General features: G+C 42.4%; 1 protein-coding gene across 40 annotated transcripts in view; it reads left to right on the top strand.

Moving 5' to 3' along the window:
- MACF1 (microtubule actin crosslinking factor 1) overlaps positions 1 to 27529 on the top strand; it is a 378870-nt gene extending 351341 nt beyond the window's left edge. For 23 of the 40 annotated variants that reach the window (XM_063782390.1, XM_063782385.1, XM_063782389.1 and 20 more), the window contains 11 exons: positions 407 to 421; positions 1221 to 1383; positions 2466 to 2620; positions 4193 to 4267; positions 5677 to 5694; positions 9197 to 9314; positions 10129 to 10197; positions 20354 to 20565; positions 21475 to 21585; positions 25142 to 25271; positions 26080 to 27529. In XM_063782390.1, the coding sequence (XP_063638460.1) occupies positions 407 to 421; positions 1221 to 1383; positions 2466 to 2620; positions 4193 to 4267; positions 5677 to 5694; positions 9197 to 9314; positions 10129 to 10197; positions 20354 to 20565; positions 21475 to 21585; positions 25142 to 25271; positions 26080 to 26336 (1323 nt within the window). In that variant the 3' untranslated portion in view covers positions 26337 to 27529. The remainder of the gene's footprint in view (positions 1 to 406; positions 422 to 1220; positions 1384 to 2465; positions 2621 to 4192; positions 4268 to 5676; positions 5695 to 9196; positions 9315 to 10128; positions 10198 to 20353; positions 20566 to 21474; positions 21586 to 25141; positions 25272 to 26079) is intronic. The other 17 variants (XM_054681497.2, XM_054681501.2, XM_063782377.1 and 14 more) reach the window with 12 other exon arrangements.
- Positions 27530 to 27743: the final 214 nt, after the last annotated feature.

The following is a 27743-nucleotide window of genomic DNA, read 5'->3' as shown; positions in this document are numbered from 1 at the left end:
TGAGAAAAGACACATTTGTAAGAAAACCATTTGTGACAGAGTAGGCTAAAGCTTCTAGGTGTGGAAAGCAAGAAAACAGCCAGTCCATAATGAGGGCCAGGACCTGATCTGCCTCAGCATCTTGCTGTGGTTGGGAATCAGGAACAGAACTTTGGAAATTTATCTCCATATATGTAGCATAGCACAAAAATGACCCTTGTTGAGCCTTTCATGTAAAAACAGATGCTACAGAATTATGAAATAGGAGTAATTTTTAATGATTTTGTTATTAGTCTTCACTTGATCATGAGAAGCAACTCTATTTTGAAGTGTCATTACCCAGTATAAAAAATATAGTACTATGCTTCCTAGTTTCTAAAACAAGCCTCTAATATCTTTTGTATTTTTTTATTTGTGCATATCAAAGCAGCTATGCCTGGAAGTGAGTGTTCTGTGTTTTGTTTATTTTTTCCTTAGGTCAGTTGACTTTTAAGCTTATTGGGTTCTTGGTGCTTTTTTCCCCCATTCCTTCTAACTTTGGAGTTTGAAAGACCAAGGGGAAACTGCTGCACTCTTTAAGTCATTTTGAGTGTATATCATTAACATAGACTTAAGTAGCTGAAAATTGTCTTGCCCATTGCATAGGCCTGCTGTTTTCCATCAAGGCCAAATATTTAACATGGAGGTCAGATGGGCAGTTTGCTCTCTGGTGCCATTCCAAAGAAACATGCTTGGATACAACATTGGGTTCCCAATGCTTCCATCCAGAACTCAGATTTTCTCATTGAAATCTCAGAAGATAGTGGTAAACACGAGCCTCCTGATATGAGCCCTATGTGTGATTATAATGCCTTTCAAAACACCATAATCGAGGAGTGCTAAGGACCTCCCTTCTGGGTTAGAATCCATTTCCTTGCATCTAAGAGAGTGATCCTTTGAAAAGCCCAAAGGGAAAGCAAGGCTGGCTTCACCCATTCTCATTCTGTGTGCTCCATATTTTCCATGGTGATTCAGTTATTGTTTCTCTTGCTATTCCATTATACCATAGCTCGTGTAAATAGTCATGGCTTTAAGTGAAAGGGCCAGATTGTGCCTTCACAAAAGAAGCAAACACATAGATTTCATTGTTGATGGCCCCTGGAAGCATGGCTTTACTGAATGTCTGAAAGTTTGGGTATGCTCTGGGCAGCTTTTGAGGGCCCAAAAAATAAATCTTATTGACACTTCTGATTTCTGTGTAGTTGAAAGAATTTGCCAACTTTGACTTTGATGTCTGGAGGAAAAAGTATATGCGTTGGATGAATCACAAAAAGTCTCGAGTGATGGATTTCTTCCGGCGCATTGATAAGGACCAGGATGGGAAGATAACACGTCAGGAGTTTATCGATGGCATTTTAGCATCCAGTGAGTCTAGTCATCATTCCAAACACGGGTCACACCTGGATTCCTTGCACTTTGTAGAAGCTGTGATATTCTAGCTAAACAGTCTTTCTGAAGCTGGCCAGGAGCTTGGTTCACACCTGTAATTCCAGCACTTTGGGAGGCAGGTGGCAAAGGCATGGTGGCACACTTGTGGTCCTAGCTACTTGGGAGGCTGAGGTGAATCACCTGAGCCTGGGGAGGTCAAGGCCTGCAGTAAGCTGTAATCGTGCCAGTGAACTCTAGCCTGGGCAACAGAGTGAGACTCTGTCTCAAAAAAAAAAAAAAAAAAAAAAAAAAGACAGTGGTTAACCAGAGGTTTTCAGCTGGGAAACAATATGATTTGGTCTATGTTTTAGTAAATCACTGTGACTACTATAAATAGTCACACTTCCCTTTGTATAGCAATTTGTTTAGAATCTAAGACAATAATCTAAACATAGGAAAACTTCATGCTATTCCAAACTGTCACTATTCTGAAATAATCTAAATATCCAATAATTGTGGAGTGGATGAGTATATTCTTGAGTTGAGTGGTAGGACTGTGGGTGGTTGTAATATTATGTTTATGCCTTTTGGTATATTTGAAATGGGGAATATTACCTTTTTTCGTTGCATTTGGGGTAGGGGAGTCTATAAGTGGATATGTATTACTTTTCAGGAAAAGTCAAGACATAAATTTTTCTGCTCTTAAGAAGTATTTCTGGCCAGGCGTGGTGGCTCACGCCTGTAATCCCAGCACTTTGGGAGGCCAAGATGGGTGGATCACTTGAGGCCAGGAGTTCAAGACCAGCCTGGCCAACATGGCAAAACCTCGTCTCTACTAAAAATACAAAAAAAATTAGCCGGGCCTGGTGACAGGCGCTTGTATTCCCAGCTACTCTGGAAGCTGAGGCAGGAGAATCACTTGAACCAGGGAGACGGAAGTTGCAGTGAGCCGAGATTGCACCACTGCACTCCAGCCTGGGCGACAGAGCAAGACCTTGTCTCAAAAAAAAAAAAATCTATAACTGCCAACCAAACAAGTACCCCTCTTAATGTTTCAAAATATGATTCCTTTTCTCCAGAGTTCCCCACCACCAAGTTAGAGATGACTGCTGTGGCTGACATTTTCGACCGAGATGGGGATGGTTACATTGATTATTATGAATTTGTGGCTGCTCTTCATCCCAACAAGGATGCGTATCGACCAACAACCGATGCAGATAAAATCGAAGATGAGGTAAGGGAAATAATTATATTTTGAGTACACTTCTGGCTGTAGGTTTGTAATATCCTGAATTTGGTTGGGTTCAGTGATCATATTAGCCTTTGACTTCTCTGTTGGGAGATAATTATTTGGAGTTCTATTTTGAGATCTCTTTTTGGATAGCATTTCAAAGAGTCCCAGAGGATCTCTGACATCTGAGCTCTAGCTCAGGCTAGATGGATTACTCAAGTGAGTCATGTCTGTGTGGTGCTCTGAAGTTTACAGAGAACCTTTGCAGGGCAGCATACTCATCCTGGTTCACTCGTCCTGTGTTTGGGATGGACTCATCTCACTCTTGAGCATGCTGCCTGGAATCTAGGGAAATGGTCTACCAGTGTAGCATTTAAGGGTTGAAATGGACTGGGCGTGGTGGCTTACATCTGTATCCCTAGCACTTTGGGAGGCCAACATGGGAGGATCACTGGAGCCCAGGAGTTCGAGACCAGCCTGGGCAACATAGTATGATTCTGTCTGTCCCCCCCCCAAAAAAAAAAAAAATTAGCCAGGTGTGGTGGCAAGTGCTTGTAGCCCCAACTACTCAGGAGACTGAGGTGGAAGGATCACTTGAGCATGGGAGATCAAAGGTGTGGTAAGCTGTGATCATGCCACTACACTCCAGCCTGGGCAACAGAGCAAGACTTGTCTTAAAAAATAAAAACAAATGTTTAAAAGGGGAGTAAAATGTAATGTTTAAAATGGTGTATACCCATCATGCTTTCTGCCTTGTTAAAAACTACCACATTGAAACTGCCAAATTTATTAGTGCCATCTAGAAACCCTAACATCTGTTGATAACAGATCTTGGGAAGGGAGAGGTGCTGGGACAGGTCTTAGGAGTGGCCCTGGAACACACCAGGACTGACTTCCAGGGAATCTCGGGCTCCTAGGGTGAAATTTAAAGCAGTTCATAATTTGCTTTATTAATAATTTGATTTTGATGCAAGCATATTAGCACTTTTCTCTGAAGGAGTTTTGAAGCAGGAGTAAAGAATGTGTTGTATAGTCACTTGGGAATTTTCTTTCATGCCTTTTCTCAGTGTCTCAATTAGTTCACTTAGTAAGAAGAACATATACTAATTTGGAACAGACAATAAATGTATATGTCAAAAGCCTGAAATGCCTAAAAAGTAAATAATGAGCCGTGCGTGGTGGCTCACGCCTGTAATCCCAGCACTTTGGGAGGCTGAGGCAGGCGGATCACCTGAGGTCGGGAGTTCAAGGCCAGCCTGACCAACATGAAGAAACCCCATCTCTACTAAAAAAATACAAAAAATTAGCTGGGCCTGGTGGTGCGTGCCTATAATCCCAGCCACTTGGGGGGCTGAGGTAGGAGAATTGTTTGAACCAGGAGGCGGAGGTTGTGGTGGAGCCAAGATCGCACCATTGCCCTCCAGCCTGGGCAACAAGAGCGAAACTCCATCTCAAAAAAAAAAAAAAAATGTAAATAATGAATAGCCTCCCTGTTAATGTATAAAAATCTTTGTTTCTCTGAATAGGAAGTCTTGCTCTACCCTTTACACTTTCCTTTTTGTTCACACCCAATAGGTTACAAGACAAGTGGCTCAGTGCAAATGTGCAAAAAGGTTTCAGGTGGAGCAGATCGGAGAGAATAAATACCGGGTAAGGAAGAGAAAAAGCAGTCCTTTGTTATGGTGGTTTCTCATATGTGGCTGATCCCACCTTTTCCTCCTGATGCTTAGAGGCCCAGAGCCCATCGGACTTGAGATGTGGTCACTCTCTGACCTCATCTCTATAGATGCCAAGAGTCAGGTACCCTGTTACATCTGAAAACTAGTCCCATATCTACCTAGATAGTAGTAGTTTGTATTTAAGTTTTAAGATAGGAGATATTTCAGAGCTGTCACTTCACATCTGACAAAGTTCCTAGGGGGATGAAGGTACCTTTGGAAACAATTATATCTATTGACTGACCACTTGCCCACAAAGAGATGGTCATTGTGAGCCTGAGTGGCTCCCAGGCTAGAGAGGCCTGGGGAAACTGTGTTGAAGCCCCAACAGACACTGTGCCTGCTCTGAGCTGGGCTACAAATGGGGCCCAGGAGCACTGAGGAGACATCAGGCTCAGTGGTCTTCCCTGGAAAGCCATGCTAGGTGTGGCCATAACTGACAGTGAACTATACTTGTGTTTTAGCTTCTTTTGGGACCAGGGTCAGGGACATAGAAGGATCTGAAACAGGTCTCCTAAAATATATCAACAGCTCATCAAGATTCTCTAAAGTCCTAAGAAAAATCTATGATTGGCAAAGAGGATTTAGATTGCACTAAGAAACACAGGAAGGTCCATGTTTCATTAGTATATCCAAAATGTCCTCAAAGTACACCAAATCTACCCCATGCTGCAGTCTCCTGAGGAGTGCTGGGTGAATCTGCTTTGAATATAACCTAGGGCATTTAGTTAATAAAGCTCTGTATAATCTTATGCCTGCTTGTTGGGTTTTGTTTTCTTGTTTTTTGTTTTTAATTATCTATGAGAGAAATGAATTAACAAGAACAACATAGCATGGAGAGTTAGTTCATAGTTTATAAAACCACATCCCTGGCCGGGCGTGGTGGCTCACACCTGTAATCCCAGAATTTTGGAAGGTAGAGAGGCGAGCGAGCGGATCACTTGAGGTCAGGAATTCGAGACCAACCTGGCCAACATGGTGAAACACCCTCTCTACTAATAACACAAAAATTAGCTGGGCTTGGTAGCGCATGCCTGTAATCCCAACTACTAGGGAGGCTGAGGCAGGAGAATTGCTTGAACGCCGGGCTCGGAGGTTGCAGTGAGCCATGATCGCGCCACTGCACTCCAGCCTGGGCAACAGAGCGAGACTCTCAAAAAAAAAAAAAAAAAATTAAAACCACATCCCTGTGGCAGGAGCTTGGTAAGAATATGTTCAGTGTGTGTCACTTTGCCAGAAAAACGTAATGATATGATTTTCATTCTTTAGTGTTAATTTGACAAAATGTTCTCTTTTTTTTCCCCTCCTTTTCCTCCACCCTTTACTCTTTACTGTCTATAGTTCTTCCTCGGCAATCAGGTACAGTGTGCCTTGCAATGTTCTCCTTCTCAATGGATATGGTCTGTGTAGCTAATGCTGCCTGTTCTTCGCTATGGGGAGAGGATGTAATCTGAAGCATGCCTGGGTCGCACCTGGTTGTCTTACCAAGTGGAGAAACTGTTGATGGGGCCAGCATTGCAAAGCTATCTTAGCAGCAAAAGAATATAAGTATAATTTTTTATAAAGGAGATGAAATGGAGGAAAGTGAAGCTATGGTATCAGTCCATTACACTTCTAAGAAGAGCCTGGTTTTGTACTTCTGTGTTAGAAGTCAGATTACCAAATAGCACAGTTCTTATTTATATTAGAATCTTTTGACAGTTAATAAATTTTGTAATGTATGGTAAGTCAATTCCTGAAGAACTTCAGTACTATTTAAATATCTTTTTAATATTTGTAGTTACTTATATTGTATGTTATAATTACAAGGTACCTGAGAAGTGTAGTGTGGAGATCGTAATTGGCTGTGGCCTGAAGTATGCTGATTATGGCCAGCCAGCCAAGATTTAATGGGACCAAATTAGACTTGCAAAAAAGATTGGATGCTTTGACTCCACTTGGTAACTCTAACCTTTCAGATCTTTTTGAGTGCTGTGGGGTCCTGTGTCCTCCAATGTGGAAGGAAGTTGCATGAGTAAAATCTGTCTCTCTGATATGAAATTATAAACACTAATTGTTGGTTTCAGGCCCTCAAACATCCCAGGCCTTGCAAGTCACTATAGAAATGTTCTAGGCAGGTGGGAAGAACAGGGGATAAGAGAAAAAAACTAAAGATGAGAACAAACTGGCTTTAAAAAAACATCATTGCTTGAGAGTGTCCAATATGCCTATTTGCTAGTGACTGTGTGTGAATGCTAGGGTGCCTTTGAAGAGTCCTGACACCCTCTTCTACTGCTCCATTGATCAGGAGAGGGTCAGATGACTTCTAATGTTGGGAACGGAATTATGAAGTTCATTTTATACACAGGCAACTGAGGCCTCAAAGATCACATGCCTACTCTCACACAGCTAGTGTCAGCCACTGCAAGAACCCAAGTCTCTGTAAGAGGTTTTCCTTTTAAAAGGTGGAAACAACAGTTACTGACCCTTAGGACTTTTATTTGTTCTTTGCCTCACTGACAACCTTGTCCTACCAGGTGTGCACAGGTCTCCATTTTTAGAGCTGCCATAATCCCTCCTACCACTTGTGACTCTGGCCTCAACTTCCCCAGCTACACTGGCTGCTGGCTTGGTCAAACCTCCTTTCCCCCATAGCTTAGCAGAAACAAGTTAGAATCTTTCAAAGAGAGCTTTAGTGTGAACTTAAGGTTGGGGGGGACATGAAATATATGGAGTGATAAATTATAGTACACAGTATTCCAAGAATAAAGTACTCCTGTGGTTCCTTCCTGATTCACCCTGGGGTACACACAGGTGCATACTCCCTGCCTCTCACCCATCCAGAGAAAACCCTTTGCAGTGACTCAGGTCCAAGAGTACTGCTCTTGGGTGGAATCCTCCATGTCTCTCAGAACCTCCCACAGGGCTTCCCATTTTCACTTGTGGGGCCCAGCTTCTGAGGGGGGGCTCTCACAGAGCCTGGGGGGCAGCTTCCTTCCCAGGACAGGACGTGTATTCTCTTTCAAGTCTGGGTTCAGTGCTGCTGCTACCACACAGTGCTTTTGCTGCAGTCACTTTGTATAAACATGTTTAAATTGTATCAGATGAGAGGTGTGGGACTTCTTTTATTTTCAAAGTAAAGGGCTGGGAGGGAGGATACAGTATTTTTCAATCGCCTTGCCTGTGCAAATACTGCATTTGAGTCAGAGCAGCTAAGGAATATGGAGAATTACCACAAGTATATTAATTTTGAGGGAGGATGGCTATATGACCTCAGATATCCTTTCTTGCATTTTCAATTTTTCTGCCTTGTTTTAAAGTTACAGTTGTCCTTTATAACTTTGAAAATCCTGGCCGGGCGTGGTGGCTTATGCCTGTAATCCCAGCACTTTGGGAGGCCGAGACGGGCAGATCACGAGGTCAGGAGATCGAGACTATCCTGGCTAACACGGTGAAACACCGTCTCTACTAAAAATACAAAAAATTAGCCGGCCTGGTGGCGGGCGCCTGTAGTCCCAGCTACTCGGAAGGCTGAGGCAGGAGAATGGCGTGAACCCAGGAGGCGGAGCTTGCAATGAGCCAAGATCGCGCCACTGCACTCCAGCCTAGGCGACAGAACGAGACTCCATCTCAAAAAAAAGAAAAAGAAAAAGAAAATCCTACCAACTCCATACCCGAAGAACCCTTGAATTGAATGATTTTAGGAATTCCATTTCTCCAACCAAATGTTTGTTTGTTTTGGAAACTCTGCATACTTCTCTTTTGTTGCTCCTTACTTCATTTTGGAAAGAGGGTAACTTATGCCATGAGAAACTCCAGATGTTTAGAGCTGGGAAGTAGGAATGTTTGGGCAAGAAAAAAGGGAAAACATAAATAATCAGAAATATGCTTGTTTTAGCATCTAAAATGATTATTGGATACTGTTCATAATCATCATGGGAGCTACAATTTTTAATTGCTTCAACTCAATTTTAGTATAAATAAGACCTAATCATTTGTTCAGCTGAAGAAACTTTTCTGCTGGTGACACTGCTATTAGCAAATACTTCGGGTTTATTCCTGAAAACCTGATGCAGAAAATCAGATTTTCTTCTAAGCTTGTAATGATGCTTTGCAAAGGTTTCCTTAAGGCTTGAAATAGTATTCACTATTTTCCATTTAGCTTTAAAGCATACTGTATTCAGAAGTTGATATCCACAATCTTTCTTTTAGGAAAACAAATTAGCATACCAAGAATATGAATTTTTAATTGGGCAGAATCTCTTTTAAAAAAATAAAGTGACCTAACACTTTGTCTGTTTTCCTACCTCTCCTTTTGGTGCAGAGGCAGTGGTGTGACCATTAAAAGTGACTTTTATCCCAATAGAAAGTATATTGGCCCGGCGCAGTGTCTCATGCCTGTATTCCCAGCCCTTTGGGAGGCCAAGACTGGCGGATCACGAGGTCAGGAGTTCAAGACAGCCTGGCAAACATGTTGAAACCCCGTCTCTACTAACAATACAAAAATTAGCTGGGCGTGGTGGCACACGCCTAATAAACCCAGCTACTCGGGAGGCTGAGGCAGGAGAATTGTTTGAACCTGGGAGGCAGAGGTTACAGTAAGCCGAGATCACGCTGTTGTACTCCAGCCTGGGCAACAAGAGTGAAACTCTGTCTCACAAAGAAAAAAGTATATCAAGACACCAGTCTTTAGCTTGATATTTCTGCTTTTCTATTTTTAAAATCCTTTTGTGAAATATATAAAAATGCAAAATTGTGAGAGTTAACAATTCTCCTGTAGCTATCAAATTGTCATTCCTGTCTGAATACAGTCTGCTTTGGGAGAAAAACATAGATCTGCTTTAAGACATATATATTAATTAAGTTTCCTTTGATTCTACAGTTTGGGGATTCTCAGCAGTTGCGGCTGGTCCGTATTCTGCGCAGCACCGTGATGGTTCGCGTTGGTGGAGGATGGATGGCCTTGGATGAATTTTTAGTGAAAAATGATCCCTGCCGAGGTAAGGAACCATTCTAAGCATGAATTACGTGTTAGGTATGCCCCCAGCAGTGATCTTTTATGCTTACAGGAAGCATTGATGGTGGGGTCTGTCTGTTTTTTATTTTGTTAAGCTGCCCAGGTGTCATCCCACTAGCACAGATTAGAACTCAGGGGTGCCAGCATAGGCCAGGGAGAAAAAGCTGAAGAGGTTGATGCTATTTGGGGAGGTAGGTCTAGAGGAATGCAGTAATGAGAATTAAGAGTGTATTGGTGTTACTCGAATGTTTGTTTGGGGTATTAAATTAACACTATCCTAGAAAGGAGCCCGGTGAAGCCCTTTAGGTTCCCTCTTAGTGCCTCAGATCCCTTTGCCTGTAATTCCTGTGGCTGACACTCAGGGAGAGTGTTAGGCCCTTCTCATACAGGGAAGAACTGGTGAGCCCCCTGGACCAGGAGGAAGGATAAAGACACCTACATGTGAGCCCATTCACTTCTAAGACAGGTGGCCACCTAAGCAAGACCATGGGGTGTCTTTCTGCTAAATGTGAAAAGGCTGGCCCACCAGCCCAGAAGCATAAGGAGACTGTCAATTTAATATGAGCATGAGTGGTGGCATCTGCAGCTAGGGGGTGTGTGGGGACTGCAACAGGAAAGAGATGACCAGTTCCAATTGCTAAATCCTCTTCAGCTATGTCCTTGCCTTTTTCCTGTTAGCAGAGCTGCATGTGGGTGCACAGGAGGCTCCCCCACTGTCTGCCAATTTGTCTTTCTTGACTAGTTTCTGCGTTTCCTGCCCTGTCTGTTTCTTTCTGTTTACGTATTTTTTATTCTAGTTCACCATCCTGGGAGTAAAATAAAGCGCTCTGATTCCAGCTCTTCGATTTCCAGTCAGTCTCCCATAGGTTGGCTTTTAAGCTTTGTCCCTCTTCCTCACACCCTAGCCCATTGAGAATGGCTTTGCTTCTTAAACTGTAACATCTCTTGGTTCTGTGTATCTGCTGCATTCATGAATGCTTGAAATGGCCGAACCATAGCTTTTCTAACTACTCAAGTTGATGGTGCATAAAATACTGTTGAGACAGTGTCCATGGAATTTGTTTTGAGTTTCTATTTAACAAATACTTATATAGTTTTATGTGCCACACACTATTACAAGTACTTTACAAGTAACACATTTATGCCTCATATGAAGTGTAGATGCTCTTATCTCTGTTTTACGGAATAGGAAATTGAGGCATAGAAAACATAAATAATTTGCCCAAAGACAAACAACTAGTAAATGGCAGAGATGAGATTCAAATTCAGGGCAATCTGGGTCTAGAGTATGTGCCCCTAGTCAGCATGTTATATCTTTCAGAGGCTGACACACCTTTGTGTATGTTTATTATTGGATCACCTGCATAATTATTAAGGTTTATTTATAAACCTAGCAGAAATGTTTGCTGTACAGTACATAACTTCTTTGGAAATGATTTATAGTCATATTCTGAAGCATTTAGTGAGGACAGAGCTAAAGATAGTTTTCACATGAATTCAGATATGCCCCTAAGTAGTTCCTCTTATTTTAACTCATTCTGTGTTTACTACAGTAAACCAGAGTAAAAATTCAGCAGTAATAATTTTCATTAGAGGTTCCTTTTTTAAAAAAATTGGGGCCAGGTACAGTGGAATCCCAGTACATTGGGAGCCCAAGGCAGGAGGATTGTTGAAGCTCAGAAGTTCAAGACCATCTTTAGCAACATAGTGAAACCCCATCTCCACAAAAAAAATTTAAAAATTAGCTAAGCATGGTGGTACACACCTGTGTAGTCCTAACTACTCTGGAGGCTGAGGTGGGAGTATTGCTTGAGCCCAGGAGTTCAAAGCTACAGTGAGCCATGATCATGCCACTGCACTCCAGCCTGGGCAACAGGGCAAGACTCTTGTCTACAAAAAAGTAATTTTGAAAACACTTAAAAACTTGAAAGTATTTAGTTTTAGAATTTAATTTAAAAGCCGTCTTTTATTGCTTTAATGAGAAACAATATATGCCATTTTAACTTTAACTCAGTAAAACAACTTTATTCCTTTCCAAATCTATGAATAAGGTCCTATTTTTCCTGTCATGTATGATCAGACTAAATAAAAGAGATATTGCATGTGGCATTTTGGAATCCTTGATTGCCTGTTTATTTGCTGCCTGCTCTATTTATGATAACATCATGCTGCTGGCCAAGGAGAACACTGCTTGCTTTGTCCTTATCTTAGTATCTAAAATTTGGAACCCCAAGGAAATTGGGGAGGGCCATCTAGAAGCTATTTTCTATGAAAGCTAGTAACCTTTTTTAGCATCCCTTGGAACAAGCAAGGTAAGACTTTCCTGTGTCTCTCCAGGAGTGCTCTCCTGGAACTCAGTAATCATCTCAATCCCTTGACTGTGGAGAGAACTCTCCAGAAGTTTTAAATTTCGTAACTCTGTCAGTGATGGGCAGGATGAGCTATTTTTAATCAAATAAAAAATGGTGCTAGGCGATGAACACCTAAGGACTAGGATGGATTATAATAAGTTAGAAGGGTATGAAGGATGAGAAGAGAACAAAGTTACTTGAAACTATATTGGAAGTTCTATAAGGATTAATGTGGCTTCTGGAAACAGTGCTTATGGTAGGTTTTGTACTCATTTATGTTGCATATTTCCTTGGGTCTCTGGAATGTAGAGAATGCTATACTGAGGACAGTACAAGATGTGTGACAAGGTTCTTAACACCAGTGTGCACTATCATTTCTTACCTCCTTTTACACAGCTATTTTAAAAGGTAGAAGATATCTCAAACTGCATGTAGCTTTTAGTCATGTGTAAAAAAATGAAAATATTTTACTAGCTAGATTTGCCAGTCTCCTGGTACTGCCAAAATCAGATATTTCAGTTTCTGAATGTATCCGTGGCACAGGAAATCATGATGTTTTGAATAGAGAGAAAAACAGTGCTCCTGCCTAAATAATGGGTATACTTGTACCTAAGGTACTGTGTATGTTTTTGATCATTAGACATATTAGCTCCCCCAGATAAGTGAACATCTAGGAAATTTCATTTATGAAGATTTAAAAGACACATTTTGAAATAGAACTTATTTTTTTTTTTCAGATTATTATACAGATAACATAAAATTTACCATCCTAACCATTTTTAAGTGCAGGACTAAGTATATTTGTGTCATACTACCGTCACCACCGTCCATCCACAGAACTCTCTTCATCTTGTAAAACTGAAACTCTATACCCGTTAAACAATAGCTTAGAACTGAATTTTAACATGCCCGCATCAGCCAGTTTCGGGTGGCCAGCATAACTCCCTTAGCAAAGACAGCCTCTTTGGTGGTCGATGAACTGAACTTGAGGTGGCTGCCATCATGTCTGGTTCTGTAGGTTCAATGGTAGATCTTTTCTCCAGTGAAAAGAATGGTGAGGGGGAAAATCCTATCACAGTAGTCAACCAAGTACTAGGAATCTTCTCTTTTTTTTAACTTTAGGACTATAATACCCAATTTTGGGAAATATTTGAATCAATGTAAATATTAAAAGTACCTTTACTACTAAATTCAAGTGCTAGTACATAAATTTTGCTTAATCAGAATTAGGTGTTTCCTTCTAGTTCGAGAAAAATGTTTACTTTTTACTTGTGGGATTGCTCCAGAAATCAATTTTCACAGCTTCCAACTGTTTATTGTTTGTTGTCGCCTCCTCCCATCCCAGCCTTTTCTATTATCAAAGTAAAAGTATTAATTGCCCCCTTAACACCTTTTTTAATTCTTAAAATTGGCCGCTTTAAGTTTATTTCTGAAGAAAGAGCTTTCATTTCTTCCAAGTGATATGTATATAAAATGTTCCTTACCAAGAATCGTTTCATTGCCTTGCATCTTCAAATATTTTCTTTTAAAATGCAAATATCCATGGGAGTTGTAGCATATTAAGCTAATATTAGCTAGGCATGGCTTGGGATAAATTAATTATTCATTGGTCTCTTGACCGAGATGAGAGCACCAGAAATGTGGGAATTTTAATATTGTAAGCTTAAGAGCATAAGGACCAAGAAGATGGAAATTACAGAGAGAGGAAGGAAAATAAAAGGGAGAAGACAAGCCTCTAAAGCCCCAATTAAAGTAAGCCATTATTTTTCACTTGAGTTTAGACCTTCTTAATGAGGCCTCATGGAAGCGTGCAGGAGCTAGCTAACCACTGTTTACAGTCTCAGATTGCCTTAATGCCTATGTTGCGTGTCTTTGGCATGGCTGTAGTAACCTGGAAGGATGACGTTAGAGAATCGTTCACACGTCTTTGCATCTCTGGCCAGTGAAGTACTATCCCAAGAGGTGACCATTGGCTGGAGATTTCCTTGTGAAAACAGAGACTGTCTCATTATGTTTATTTGTTTCGTTATGACGTGTAAGCGTACCCTGAGAAAATGATGAACTGTATTTTCCCAGCATCCTGCATGCACCCAGCTAGGAAAGCAAGTGAGACACCCTTTGGGCCCTCAGCAGTCATTTAATGAGGCGTTACAATGTACCTACCTCATGGTGGCCTCTGGGGCTAACAGGGTCATGACATAGGAGATCAGCATAGGATCCTGTGATAGAATTAAACAGGTCCTCAGATCACAAAATGCAAAGGTTAAATGTGTTGCTGTTAACATGGGATAATCTTCCTTCTTGTAGTATCTTTCTTATGGAAAGCTATTCTATCTGCTCTTTTAAATTGCTTTAATATTCTATATATAGTAGGTGTTGGCAGTCACAAATTTAACTTTGTGGTTTCAGTCATGAAAATTCATGGATTTGCATTTGTTGCTGGTGTGCAAGAGAGCCGGTCAGACAGCGAGAGAGTGAGCCCCACTGGCCACTGACTCCTCACTTTAACACAGCTTGGTGCTTCTGTTCTTCATCCCCGTGAAATAATGAGCACTTCTCAATGGAAGCACTTAGTGAGTTCATGAAGGTTGCGAGATCCATTCCTTGAAACTGTTGAGAGACTCTTGTTTTCAGAGGCTATTTCAGAGAAACAGAGGCTACTCTGTTTCACACATACTTACTGAAACCCTAAATGCAAGCCTCGCACTGGGATCCAAAGGTAAATTAAGATGATGGTCCCTGCCTGCAGAAGCTCTCAGCCTAGTGCAGGGAACAAACATGTGAATACATGCCCTTCTATTTGGTAAATGAATGGTTGAGAGAGCAAGAGGGGAAGAGATGACTCTGCCCATGAAGATGGAGAAGGTATCAGGAAAAGGACATAATTGGGCTGGGCATAGTGGCTCACGTGTACAATCCCAACACTTTGGGAGGCCTAGTAGGGAGGATCACTTCAGGCCAAGAATTTAAGACCAGCCTGGGCAACATAGCAAGACCCCATCTCTGTTTTAAAATAAAATACAGGCCGGGTGCAGCAGCTCATGCCTGTAATCCCAGCACTTTGGGAGGCCGAGGCGGGCAGATCATGAGGTCAGGAGTTCAAGACTAGCCGGGCCAATATGGTGAAACGCTGTTTCTACTGAAAATATAAAAAAGTTAGCCGGGCATGGTGGCATGAGCCTGTTGTCCCAGCTACTCGAGAGGCTGAGGCAGGAGAATCGCTTGAACCCACGAGGCAGAGGTTGCAGTGAGCCGAGACTGCCACTGCACTCCGTCCTAGGCAATAGAGGGAGACTCTGTCGCAAAAAATATTAATAAATAAATATATGGCCAGGCACAGTGGCTCACACCTGTAATCCTAGCACTCTGGGAGGCTGAGCCGGGCGGATCACCCGAGGTCAGGAGTTCAAGACCAGCCTGGCCCACATGGTGAAACCCTGTCTCTACTAAAAATACAAAAATTAACGGCCTGGTGGTGTACACATGTAACCCCAGCTACTCGAGAGACTGAGGCAGCAGAATCGCTTGAACCGGGGAAGCGGAGGTTGTGGTGAGCTGAGATTGTGCCACTGCACTCCAGCCTGGACAACAGAACAAGACTCCATCTCAAAAAATAACTAAATAAAAATAAATGTTTGTGTGTGTGTATAAGTGTATGTGTGTATATACTGCGCTCCAGCCTCAGCGACAGAGTGAGACTGTATCTCAAGAAAAAAGGTTTTGAAAAAGGAAAAGGAGGTGTTGCTTCAGCCACATCTTAAAGGAGGTAACACTTGACCAGAAGGAAAAGGGATCTGGACGTTCTTGGTACAGAAACCACAAGTCCATATGAACAGAAGTGTCAACAGCTGAAAAAGTAAGGGGACAAGTAGTCCCATGGGACTGCAGCCAAATGTACAAGGTTAGCGACCAGATAAGACTCTGGACGGGTCAGCAGGAGGGGCCAGGTGATGGATGCCAGACCACTGGGTCCTGGGTACTTACCACATTGTGCTTCCTAGTCCCCAAGATGTGGTCCTCAAAAAAACGAAAAGTCACGGTCAAATGAATTTGGGAGATGCCAAGTTAAAGCTCTCCCAAGCAGGGAAATATAGAGGACCAAACCCCTTTTGTAGGAAAACCCTAGAAAACCTCACTTGGGGAATTCTGCTATAAGCAGTGAAACACCATGGAAGGATTCTGAGCTGTTGACAACAGATTTTCATTTAGAAATTCATTCTGCAAAATACAAAAATTAGCCAGGCAAGGTGGTACATGCCTGTAGTCCCAGCTACTTGGGAGGCTGAAGTCGGGGGATCACTTGAGCCTGGGAGGTCAAGGCTACAGTGAGCCATGTTTGTGTCACTGCACTCCAGCCTGGGTGACAAAGTGAGACCCTGTCTCAAAAAAAAAAAAAAAAAAAAATGCATTCTGCAGAATGAGAAAATGAGTGAGGGCTGGGTGGGTGGTGAGATGAGAAACAAGGAGACCAGTAGGAAGGCTGCTACAGTTACCCAGTGGGGAGGAGGTGCTCCATGAAACACCTGAGTGCAAGGGGGCATGCACAGGCTCAGGGATTCAAGAGGCATTTGAAGGTAGAATCAATAGACTGAACTGCCCTTGGGAGGGAGAGACCTACGTTGGTGCCAGGGTTTTGGTTCCTGACTTTGGTCATGCCTAATCAGTTGTTGGATATAACTTCTGGCATCCAGCAGGAAGGCCTGTCCTACTAATATATTTGGAGTTGGGTGTGACTATAATGGTAGCACTGAAGCCTCAGTGGATGAGCTCATCACCAGGTCAAGTCTAAGAGGGAGAACAGGACTGTGGACAGACCCAGCAGACATCCATGTTTTAGAAGTGGGCAGGGAGGAGTGGTCAGCAAGGGAGCAGGCATCCTTGAAGCCAGGGGAGGACAGGGTTTCAAAAACAAGAGAGCAGTGTGTAGTAACCCTCCACATGCAAGTTACAAGAGCAGAGAGATGTTTTTACCTAACAAATTGTCAGACTTTTTTCCTGTATGCACTCATGCTCATAGCACAATAATTGGCCAGAATGAAGTAAATTTAATATACTCATATTATTTTGGAGAGTGTATGCTAGTAAAACATTTTGGAATCAGCTGGCATCTATCAACCTTGACACATGGTTGACATTCATCAGTTGATGTTTTTACCTTAGGTATGCATCCTTTCTCCCCAGAAAATCTACATGTAGAAATTTATCCTAGGCTGGGCGCGGTGGCTCATGCCTGTAATCCCAGCACTTTGGGAGGCCGAGGCGGGCAGATCATGAGGTCAGGAGATGGAGACCATCCTGGCTAACATGGTGAAACCCCATCTCTACTAAAAATACGAAAAATTAGCCAAGCGTGGTGGCCACGCGCCTGTAGTCCCAGCTACCCAGGAGGCTGAGGCAGGAGAATCACTTGAACCCAGGAGGCGGAGGTTACAGTGAGCCAAGATTGGGCCACTGCACTCCAGCCTGGGCAACAGAACAAGACTCTGTCTCAAAAAAAAAAAAAAAAAAGAAATTTATCCTAAGGAAATATCGTGGATACATGCAAAATGTTTTACAAATTGTCACAGCATTGGCTACAATGTTTAAAATATTTAAACAAAAATGCAGTATTGGACTGGTTAAATAAATTCACATCCATATGATGAAATAATACTTAGCAGCTAGTTAAAATTTTGCATGAGACATGTAGGGCATGGAGTAAAGTTTCTGATTTTTTAAATATATACAAGCTGGGCACGGTGGATCACGCCTGTAATCCTAGCACTTTGGGAGGCTGAGGCGGGTGGATCACCTGGGGTCAGGTCAGTGTTTTTGAAACACTGTCCTCCCCGGCTTCAAGGACGCCTGCTCCCTTGCTGACCACTTCTCCCTGCCCACTTCTAAAACATGGATGTCTGCTGGGTCTGTCCACAGTCCCGTTCTCCCTCTTAGATATATATACACACACATATATACACATATATACACTTAGTGTGTGTGTGTATATATATATATACACACACATACACAGTTGTGCAAAGGAGTAAGACACACCATTATAATAGTGATGTCCCTTGGGTTGTGAGATTAAGCGACTTTTGTTGTTGTTTTGGTTTTTGAGACAGCGTCTTAATCTCTCACCCAGGTTAGAGTGCAGTGGTGTGATCACAGCTCACTGCAGCCTTGACTTCCCAGGCTCAAGCAATCCTCCCACCTCAGCCTCCAGAGTAGCTGGATCTGCAGGCACATGCCACCATGCCTAGCTAATTTTTTAATTTTTTGCAGAGATGGAGTTTCATCATGTTGTCCAGGCTGGTCTCCAACCTGGGCTCGAGCAGTCTGCCCTCCTCAGCCTCCCAAAGTGCTGGGATTACAGGCATGAGACACCACACCCAGCCATTAAGCAATTTTCATTGCCCTCCTGAGATAGAGGTTGTCAGTGACCTTTGCCAGAGCAATTTCCATGAGTGGTGGGGATGGAAGCGTGAGTGGTCTGAGGGGAGGAGTGGAGACAGCGAGTGTAGGTGGTGATGGAGAGAGCTAGGCTGGGAATGTCTTGGGGGTCGGGGGACAAAGAGGACAACTCAAGTGGAAGACGTGGGTTCTAGGTCCACCTCTACTGCCACTTTGCTTGACCTCAGCCTCTGTGAGTACTTCAGTTTCTCTGTAACATAGGGACGCTAATTACAGTCAGCTGCATTGTTGCACATTCTGTGAACTGTGCAGTGCATAGGGAACATATCACCATTATGGCATTAGAGAATGCCCTTCCTAAAACATTTAAAATGTCACTTCCTTCAACTGCAATGCAATTTCAAAGTTTTCCTCTTATATCTTTTTTTTTTTTTTTTTTTTTTTCCTGGCAGAGTTTGCTCAGAAGTGATTTTTTTTTTTTTTTTTTTTTTTTTTTTTTTTTGAGATGGGGTCTCACTCTGTCACCCAGGCTGGAGTGCAGTGGCACGATCTCGGCTCACTGCAGCCTCTGCCTCCTGGGTTCAAGTGATTCTCCTGCCTCAGCCTCCTGAGTAGCTGGGACTACAGGCATGCACCACCATGCCCAGCTAAATTTTTTATTTTTAGTAGAGACGGGGTTTTGCCATGTTGGCCAAGCTGGTCTTGAACTCCTGGCCTCAGGTGATCTACCTGCCTTGGCCTCCCAAAGTGCTGGGATTACAGACATGAGCCACTTCGCCCGGCCAAGGGTCATGTATTGTTGAGGCTTGAGGAGGAAGGAAACACTGGATCATGGAAGGAAACAGCTTAGCATTTCAGGGACCATTAAGTCATAGATCATCCATACAACAGGGCTCTTAGAGATCGGTTGACCTGATCGCCTCTGGTGAGCCTGAGGAAACTGAGGCCAGAGCAGGAAAAAAATCACAGTTGGCAGCAGAGCTTGGACATAACTCAGAGGTTTTGGTATCCAAGTGAGTGCTTTTAACCTGATACTTTGATATGTTCTGTCAACATATAATATATTGAGAAGAATTTGGATTTGATTTAGGAATTTGGAACCATGCTGCTTGGACACTTATGCAACCTGATTTAAAACACTGATTCTACCAAAATTCCTCAAATTCCTTAAGGGACATATAGGGTAGGACAGATGAGAAAGTGGACAAAATTTCCTGCCACCTTCTAGATTTATGGTTTCTGACCAGTTAAACATCTGTTATAGAAAAGAATGACAAATATTTTGTTCATAATGATTCCCTTTTCTCCAGCAGTCCCATTTGTTCAGCTGTGTCTAGTACTTCATAAAGAGTGCACAGTTTAGGGTGGATGAGGAGGTAGAGGGTTTCTGCAGGATTACATCTTACAGTGAGAAATAATCTAAGAACATATTCCAGAGGGATTATGTCTTTTAAATTAGTAGCATCTTTCGCATTTAACATTTTTGTTGGCTATGCGTGAGATCTTCCTATGGAATCCACATTTTAAGTTCTGGGTGTGCAGCCCCAGAAAGCCATAAGACAGCGCTAACTGGCTTCCCGTGCTGACTCCACGTTCTTTGCATCTTGATGTTCCTCCTACTTGCAGTTACTCCTTTGGCCTTTTATTGCTTTCAGTTTTTCACTTAACAGTTTCTCACTAGCAAGTGTTGTGCATGGTCTTGATCTCTTTCTCTCTCCCCACCGACATGTTTACTTCTTAATGATTCTCTCCTGATCTTTTTACTGTCCTGAGTTCCTGGACTCCTTTCTTTAGGATTGTTACTGACTGAATTCAAATAGAAGAGTCTAGACAATGTCGATTTCAGTAATGTTTTTCTCTACTCTTTCATTACCACATATCCTGCAAAAATTACGCAAAAAGTACACATGTACTAAGAGAGAGAAAAGAGGGGTTTTGATTTAACTTCAGAGGTTTACGAACTGTTGCATCTGCTTTACCTCAAGCAGTCAGTGTGCTTACCCCAGGGACAGTAGCAAAGCAAGACGCTAGCAGCAGAGTGGGCTGGTCCTTTATACACAGAGACTTGCTTATTATACAGTTAACATATCTGCTATGGGTAGGAACCTTGACAAGGCTGATGTGTCATGAATTTATCTCTATTTTTGAAGAACCCACAGATGGTACTAAACCCATATAACTTATATAACTGTTATCATGGGGTCAAGCCGCTGTATAACCGTCAAAAATATATTTTTTAGAAGAACTGACATTGTGTGTGTGTTTATTTCCTTTTTAGCACGAGGTAGAACTAACATTGAACTTAGAGAGAAATTCATCCTACCAGAGGGAGCATCCCAGGGAATGACCCCCTTCCGCTCACGGGGTCGAAGGTCCAAACCATCTTCCCGGGCAGCTTCCCCTACTCGTTCCAGCTCCAGTGCTAGTCAGAGTAACCACAGCTGTACATCCATGCCATCTTCTCCAGCCACCCCAGCCAGTGGAACCAAGGTACGTACTGATCTCCATTATGCCCTTCTTCCCCAATCCCACCCTCACAGATGTTCATTGTTCACGGTAGCCTCTGAAAGACTCCAGTGAGGAGAAGAAATAAAAATGAAAACATGTTTTCTATTTTAGAAATAAAACGTGAAAACACACAGATCAAGACTGCCCTGTTCCTAGCAGTACACAGATATATGGCCTTTAAGATGACTCCAAAGGACATTTATTAAAATATGCACTCAGCCTGGTTATGTCAGAAATGTTTATTTCCTCATGTTCTCAGTTTAAGTTTGAGCCCATCCAGTGTTACTACTTTTGAAAATCCAGGCTGGACACAGTGGCTCATGCCTGTAATCCCAGCCTTTGGGAAGCTGTGGTGGGAGGATCCCTTGAGACCAGAAGTTGAAGACCAGCGTGGGCAACATAGCAAGACCATCACTACAAATTTCTAAATTTATCATCTCTAATTTTTAAATTTAGCCTAGCATGGTGGTGAGCACCTATAGTCCCAGCTACTCAGGAAGCTGAGGCAAGAGGATTGCTTGAGCCCAGGAATACAAGGCTGCAGTAAGCTATGAACTGCACCACTGCACTCCAGCCTGGGCAACAGAGTGAGACTCTGTCTCTAAAAAATAAAAATTAAAAAAAAAAAATTAAGGAAAAAGGACAGAAAATCCAGGCACTGGCTGTGCAGTGGAGCTAACAGCTAAGTTTGATGTTATGATGGGTTATGTGTGAATGATGTTAGTGCCTGCCTGGTCCTTCTCATCCTGATGGACCAACATGCATTTTATTTTGTTTTCTGTTTCTTTAAAATTTAGTATCTTCTATTTATTTTTTTCTGTTCCCAATGTGCACCCTTTTTGTTCCTTTTTCAATTGTTCCCGTCCTTCCCTTTGGATTTCTGTTTCACAGACTTCACTTCAGTTCTCTCGCTGTTATGACAAACCCTGGTTGGTAAACAGTAAAGCTGGCACCCCTATCAGGGACAGCCATTCTCCTGACCTCCAGCTGCCCACCCCCGAGGTAGAGTATTGCTTTGCTGACTGAGGACACAGTCAAGACGAGGCCCTGGCTACTGGACTTGACCAGCTCTTCTTCCTGACACGAATCCCTGCACTCTTCCATCTCTGTGGTGCTTGCTGTCACAGCTGATTCATCTAGTCCAGTGTTTTCAGGGGTTTCTAACTCGGATTCACCAAAATTGGAGAGAAATAAGAGATGCCTGAAACTAGATTAATAACTTTATAACAATCTTGAGAATGATATTTGCTCAGAATGGTAAATGATGGTCATTGCTGTAGATTTGTTTATTGATGTCATTTATAATCAGGCCTCTTGGAATCTCCAAATGTCAGATACTCAGACGAGTTATGAACACTTGAAATTCAACTATGGCGCATGTTCTACAATGTTCTGTCTTTGCTTAGAACAGAAGAGTGGTTGGCGCCACCTGCCCTGAGACACATGTCCAGGGTGGTTGGTATTGCCACACCACACTGGTCCGAGGCGTGGGTGCTGTCTCCTTCAGCCAAGCACAGCACCAGTGAACACTGACCTGAGGCTCACATTCTAGCTTCTGAATTTCTTGGCCTAGGCACTTGAGTTTCTGTAGCCTTGATTTGAATACACATGCCAGCAATTAAGCATGTTCAAGTGCAGCCATTAAAGTGCCTGAACGCTTTTGGAAGAGCAGTGTTTTAGAAATAAAACATGGACTAGTGGCTTGTCTGATAGCAATGCAGTTTGCATTCCAGCTCCTACCAAGAAACATTGGATTCTTGTGCCTCAAGACAGTGTTGCCTTAAGTCTTGGAAAGCCTTAGCCAGGGAAACAAGGGATGCACAAGAAGTCAATGGCTGTGAATGAGCTGCTGTTTTGAGGTTCATTTCACTTCAAGCTAAAACTCCAGTTCAGAAATATATCTGGTTTAGAATATGATCTGGGGACCTACTGCCACTAAACTACTAGACTCACCCTGCTTATCTTGCTTTTCTTCTTTCCTTAATGGCTCCAGTTTCATAAAAATCTCAGTTCTATTTTAAGTTTTAGATGTTTAATGATGTACAAATTCTCATACAGTTCTGATAAATCAGGGCTTTTGTTCTGTCTTAAGGTTTTATTTTCTGTTTCATTTCATTTTGAGGCTTCATCTTTCCTTACTTATTGGTGTTCTGTAGCCAGGCCATCTCCTGACTTGGAATTCTAGCCCGGGGTCTAGCTGTGGTCTTCCAGCAGCAGTGAGCAGGAACCTTAGCTTCTGAAACTGGTGTTCTTCCTCCTATGTGGCCAGGAAATTTTGTGCTTGAGTGTTAATCAATTTCTATCGCTTATGCTTTTTCTTTATAAATTTAAGAAGTACAGCAAACAATGAGATGGATTGCTTTTCTCTTCTGTTTGCATAAACGTCTTAAAGGTCCTGGAAAACAATTTACATAATTGATTTCAAAGAAAAATTAGAATGGCATGCTGTAGCATGTGGCATAAGTAATGTTTTGGGGTTTTTTTTGTTTGTTTGTTTTTTCATTTTTTAAAAAGCGAAGTAGAGACAAGGTCAAATAATGGATGTTTAAAACATTTAAGGATCAGCCTGGTCAACATGGCAAAACCCCATCTCTACTAAAAATACAAAATTAGCTGGGTGTGGGGGCAGGCGCCTGTTGTCCCAGCTACATGGGAGGCTGAGGCAGGAGATCACTTGAACCTGGGAGGCAGAGGTTGCAGTGAGCCAAGATTGTGCCACTGCACTCCAGCCTGGGCAACAGAGTGAGACTGCCTCAAAAAAAAAAAAAAAAAAAAAAAAACCCACACAGATTTAAGGCTGGACATGGTGGCTCACCCCTGTAATCCCAACACTTTGTGAGGCCGAGGTGGGCAGATCACTTGAGCCCAGGAGTTCAAGACCAGCCTGGGCAACATGGAGAAACCCTGTCTCTACAAAAAATACAAAAATAAGCCAGCCACTAGGGAGGCTGAGGTGGGAGGATTGCTTAAGCCTGGGAGGTTGAGGCTGCAATGAGCCATGAAGTATGCCACTGTGCTCCAGTCTGGGTGATGGAGCAAGACTCTGTCTCAAAAAAAAAAAAAAAAAAAAAAAAAACCCACACATTTAAAATATTCTTTTTCCTCCAGTTAAGCCTACTATCTAAAAAACCAAAAAAAATCACTCAAATAGGAAACATAGCACCTATTGGTAGCAGTGATAATAATATATAGCTCTTTTCCAGTTTGGGAAATGCTTCTATTCATCATTTATTCATGCAAGTTTTTATTGAGTTCCTCTTCTGTGCTGTGCAGAACACAGGAAGCAGGGGAGAGAATAGAAGTGTACAAGCAGTGTTCTGAGTAGTGAGACAAGACCTCTCTACTAAGGTCATCCTTTCAATACAGCCCCTGCAGGGAATGAGGGGGTGAGCCACACGTGTATCTGGGGTAGGCTTGGGGTGTGGTGATTGTGCAACAACAGTCCAGGCAAAATGAACAGCAAGGGGACAAGATTGGTGGACCCTCACTGGGCCATTGGTGGAACAGCAAGGAAGCTAGTGTGGCTGGGATGGACTGATGAGGAGTGTGGTAGAAATGAAGTCAAAGAGGCAGGATTTAATCCCTGATTTCCCAAGAGAGAAGCAAAGACACAGGTGTTAATTTCAGTCAGTCCTGGAACCCAGACTCAAACCCAGGTCTCCTGGTTCTTCATGCACAGACTTGTTCCTGATGTCTCAGTCCCACAGTCGTGTGCTTCTCATAGTTTATTTGATCCACAAGTTAAGTAATTTTATCTGCATTTTACCAGTAAGGATAATGACTAAAAGATCTTACTAAAGTTACTGCACCTACTTAGTGTTAAGAGATTGGGGCCAGGTGCGGTGGCTCACGCCTGTAATCCTAGCACTTTGGGAGGCCGAGGTGGGCGGATCACAAGGTCAGGAGATCGAGACCATCCTGGCTAACACGGTGAAACCCCGTCTCCACTAAAAAATACAAAAAAATTAGCTGGACGTAGTGGCAGGTGCCTGTAGTCCCAGCTACTTCGGAGGCTGAGGCAGAATGGTGTGAACCCAGGAGGCGGAGCTTGTGGTGATCTGAGATTGCACCACTGCACTCCAGCCTGGGTGACAGAGCGAGACTCCGTCTCAAAAAAATAAAATAAAAAAAGATTGGAGTAATACTTGAATCTCCATATCAAATAGGTGGGCTAAAACTCATTTCAAATTTTTAACCCCAAAATCTTGATACCTAGTATTATTTGAATTTCTTTTTCCTTTACTCATTCACCATAATTGTTTGTTGTAACTATTGTATTCTTACTGAGGATTTTTTTTTTCCATTTCTAGGGGAAATTAGTAAAACAAAAGGTATTTGAAGACATTTTGAAATTTTTATTTGGAACATAAAACTTTGATTTTGGGAATTATCAAAATATATGACCTAGGATACTTTAAGAGAAATCTTTGTTTTCCTGGACTTTTAATTTGCTTTTCAACTAAGCAGATATAAGGAGGTGTAAGGAGACCTTTTAAAGTTGAATTTCTGGCAAAGATTTTACCAAGTAAAATGTGACCTTTTTATTATTTTTTTTAAGGTTATCCCATCATCAGGTAGCAAGTTGAAACGACCAACACCAACTTTTCATTCTAGTCGGACATCCCTTGCTGGTGATACCAGCAATAGTTCTTCCCCGGCCTCCACAGGTGCCAAAACTAATCGGGCAGGTAAGTACCTGCCCCGTGACCTACAAGCCAGGCTGAGAATTTGGAAACAACAGCCTATGTGGAATGTTTCACTGCTCCCAAGGAGCGGGTAATGAGAGTGGCACTTAGTGTGATGCCCAGAAAGACAGACCTGCAGATGCTCAAGTGACCTTTACTTTTTCTGTCATTACAACTAGCTTTAAGCTTTCCTTCTGAGACGAGATGCTTCCACAGCCAAAGCTGGGCCATGCGTTCTCATCAGAAATGATCACATTTGAGAGAATGTAAAAGGAAATGTGGGTCTTCCTCAGACACCAGTCCAGTGTTGGGATGAGCAGCTTGCTAGTAATTTTTCCAACACGTCATACTTACTATGGCTGCTGTTGAACCAAGAAAGGCAGGGGAAGATCACGTCTGTTCTCCTGCTACTGTTCCTCATGGGAACCTAGGAATCTTCCTTCGTTTCCTGGCTGGCTGCTTCCCCTCATTTTGCCTCTATCCATCCTGCCCATGGATTAGCCCGGCTGGCAGGCTCACCCACCTGTGCTGAGGTGGTTGAGCAACCTTGCTTGCCTCCACTTTGGGGCCATGGAAGGTGACAGTGCTGCTGATAGAAGTGGCTTTCTAATCCCCAGGAGGCAGCTTCTCAAGTAGAATCACAAAGCCAGAAAAGGCTTCAGCAACTTCTGTATGGATGAGGAAACTGGGATGCAGAAAGGCTGTGAGATTTGCTTAAGATCACACAGGATCAGAACCCTAGCTTCTGCTCACTTGTTCTTCTACCCCATGCCATCTCTATTAAGTCTGCTGTTTTATTCTTGAATTCCAGACCCTAAAAAGTCTGCCAGTCGCCCTGGGAGTCGGGCTGGGAGTCGAGCCGGGAGTCGAGCCAGCAGCCGGCGAGGAAGTGACGCCTCTGACTTTGACCTCTTAGAGACGCAGTCTGCTTGTTCCGACACTTCAGAAAGCAGCGCTGCAGGGGGCCAAGGCAACTCCAGGAGAGGGCTAAACAAACCTTCCAAAATCCCAACCATGTCTAAGAAGACCACCACTGCCTCCCCCAGGACTCCAGGTCCCAAGCGATAACACTGTCTAAGCACCCCCAAGCCACTATCCACTTTGAATCCTGCTCCATACATTGGGTGTATATTTATTCTGAACGGGAGAAGTTATATTGTTAAAAGTGTAAAAGAATAATTGTGTTATGAAGCTGCCTTATTTTTTTTCTTTTTGTAAGTTACTATTTTCATGTGAATATTTATGTAGATAAAATTTGCCTCCTGGTAACCCTGTAATGGATGGGGCCCAGAAATGAAATATTTGAGAAAAACAAGTGAAAAGGTCAAGATACAAATGTGTATTAAAAAAAAAAAAAAGCCTATTAATAGGGTTTCTGCGCGGTGCAGGGTTGTAAACCTGCTTTATCTTTTAGGATTATTCCTAAATGCATCTTCTTTATAAACTTGACTTGCTATCTCAGCAAGATAAATTATATTAAAAAAATAAGAATCCTGCAGTGTTTAAGGAACTCTTTTTTTGTAAATCACAGACACCTCAATTAGCAAGAACTGAGGGGAGGGCTTTTTCCATTGTTTAATGTTTTGTGATTTTTAGCTAAAGAGAGGGAACCTCATCTAAGTAACATTTGCACATGATACAGCAAAAGGAGTTCATTGCAATACTGTCTTTGGATATTGTTTCAGTACTGGGTGTTTAAAGGACAAATAGCTGCTAGAATTCAGGGGTAAATGTAAGTGTTCAGAAAACGTCAGAGCATTTGGGGTTTTAAACTGATTTGTTGCTTCCTATCCAGCCTAGACACCAGTAACTCTTGTGTTCACCAGGACCCAGACCCTTGGCAAGGGATAGGCTCGTTGGTGACATTGTGAATTTCAGATTTGTTTTATCCACTTTTTTTGCTATTTATTTAAATGGTCGATCAACTTCCCACAAACTGAGGAATGAATTCCACGAGCCTGTTCTGAAAATGTGGACGTAAGACAAACACGTGCTCGTCCTTTAATGGAGTTCACCAGCACACTTGTTAACCAGTCCTGTTTGCTTTCGTCTTTTTTTGTGCGTAATAAAGTCAACTGACCAAGTGACCATGAAAAGGGGCTGTCTGGGGCTCCTGTTTTTTAGCTGCTGTTCTTCAGCTCCGACCATGTTGCTGTGTGATTATCTCAATTGGTTTTAATTGAGGCAGAAACTGAAGCTCTACCAATGAACTGTTTAGAAACAAGACACACTTTTGTATTAAAATTGCTTGCAGTAACAAATATTTTGTATTTCCTGATTTTCTTTTCAACTATTACCTTATCTATAAATGTTACCCTGGGGTATAATCATGTTGTAGGTACTTAAATGCATTCCGCAAATCAAAATATCTTGATGGATAAATTATAGAGCTTAATAGATTTTGTTTTATTTCATCCTTGTTAATTTTGTTTAATATGGCTGGGCATGGTGGCTCACGCCCATAATCCCAGCACT

Source organism: Pan troglodytes, chromosome 1, assembly GCF_028858775.2.
Source record: "Pan troglodytes isolate AG18354 chromosome 1, NHGRI_mPanTro3-v2.0_pri, whole genome shotgun sequence".
Classification (NCBI taxonomy): domain Eukaryota; kingdom Metazoa; phylum Chordata; class Mammalia; order Primates; family Hominidae; genus Pan; species Pan troglodytes.
The sequence above is the reverse complement of the archived record's forward strand: the minus strand, read 5'-3'. Positions and strand labels throughout refer to the sequence as shown.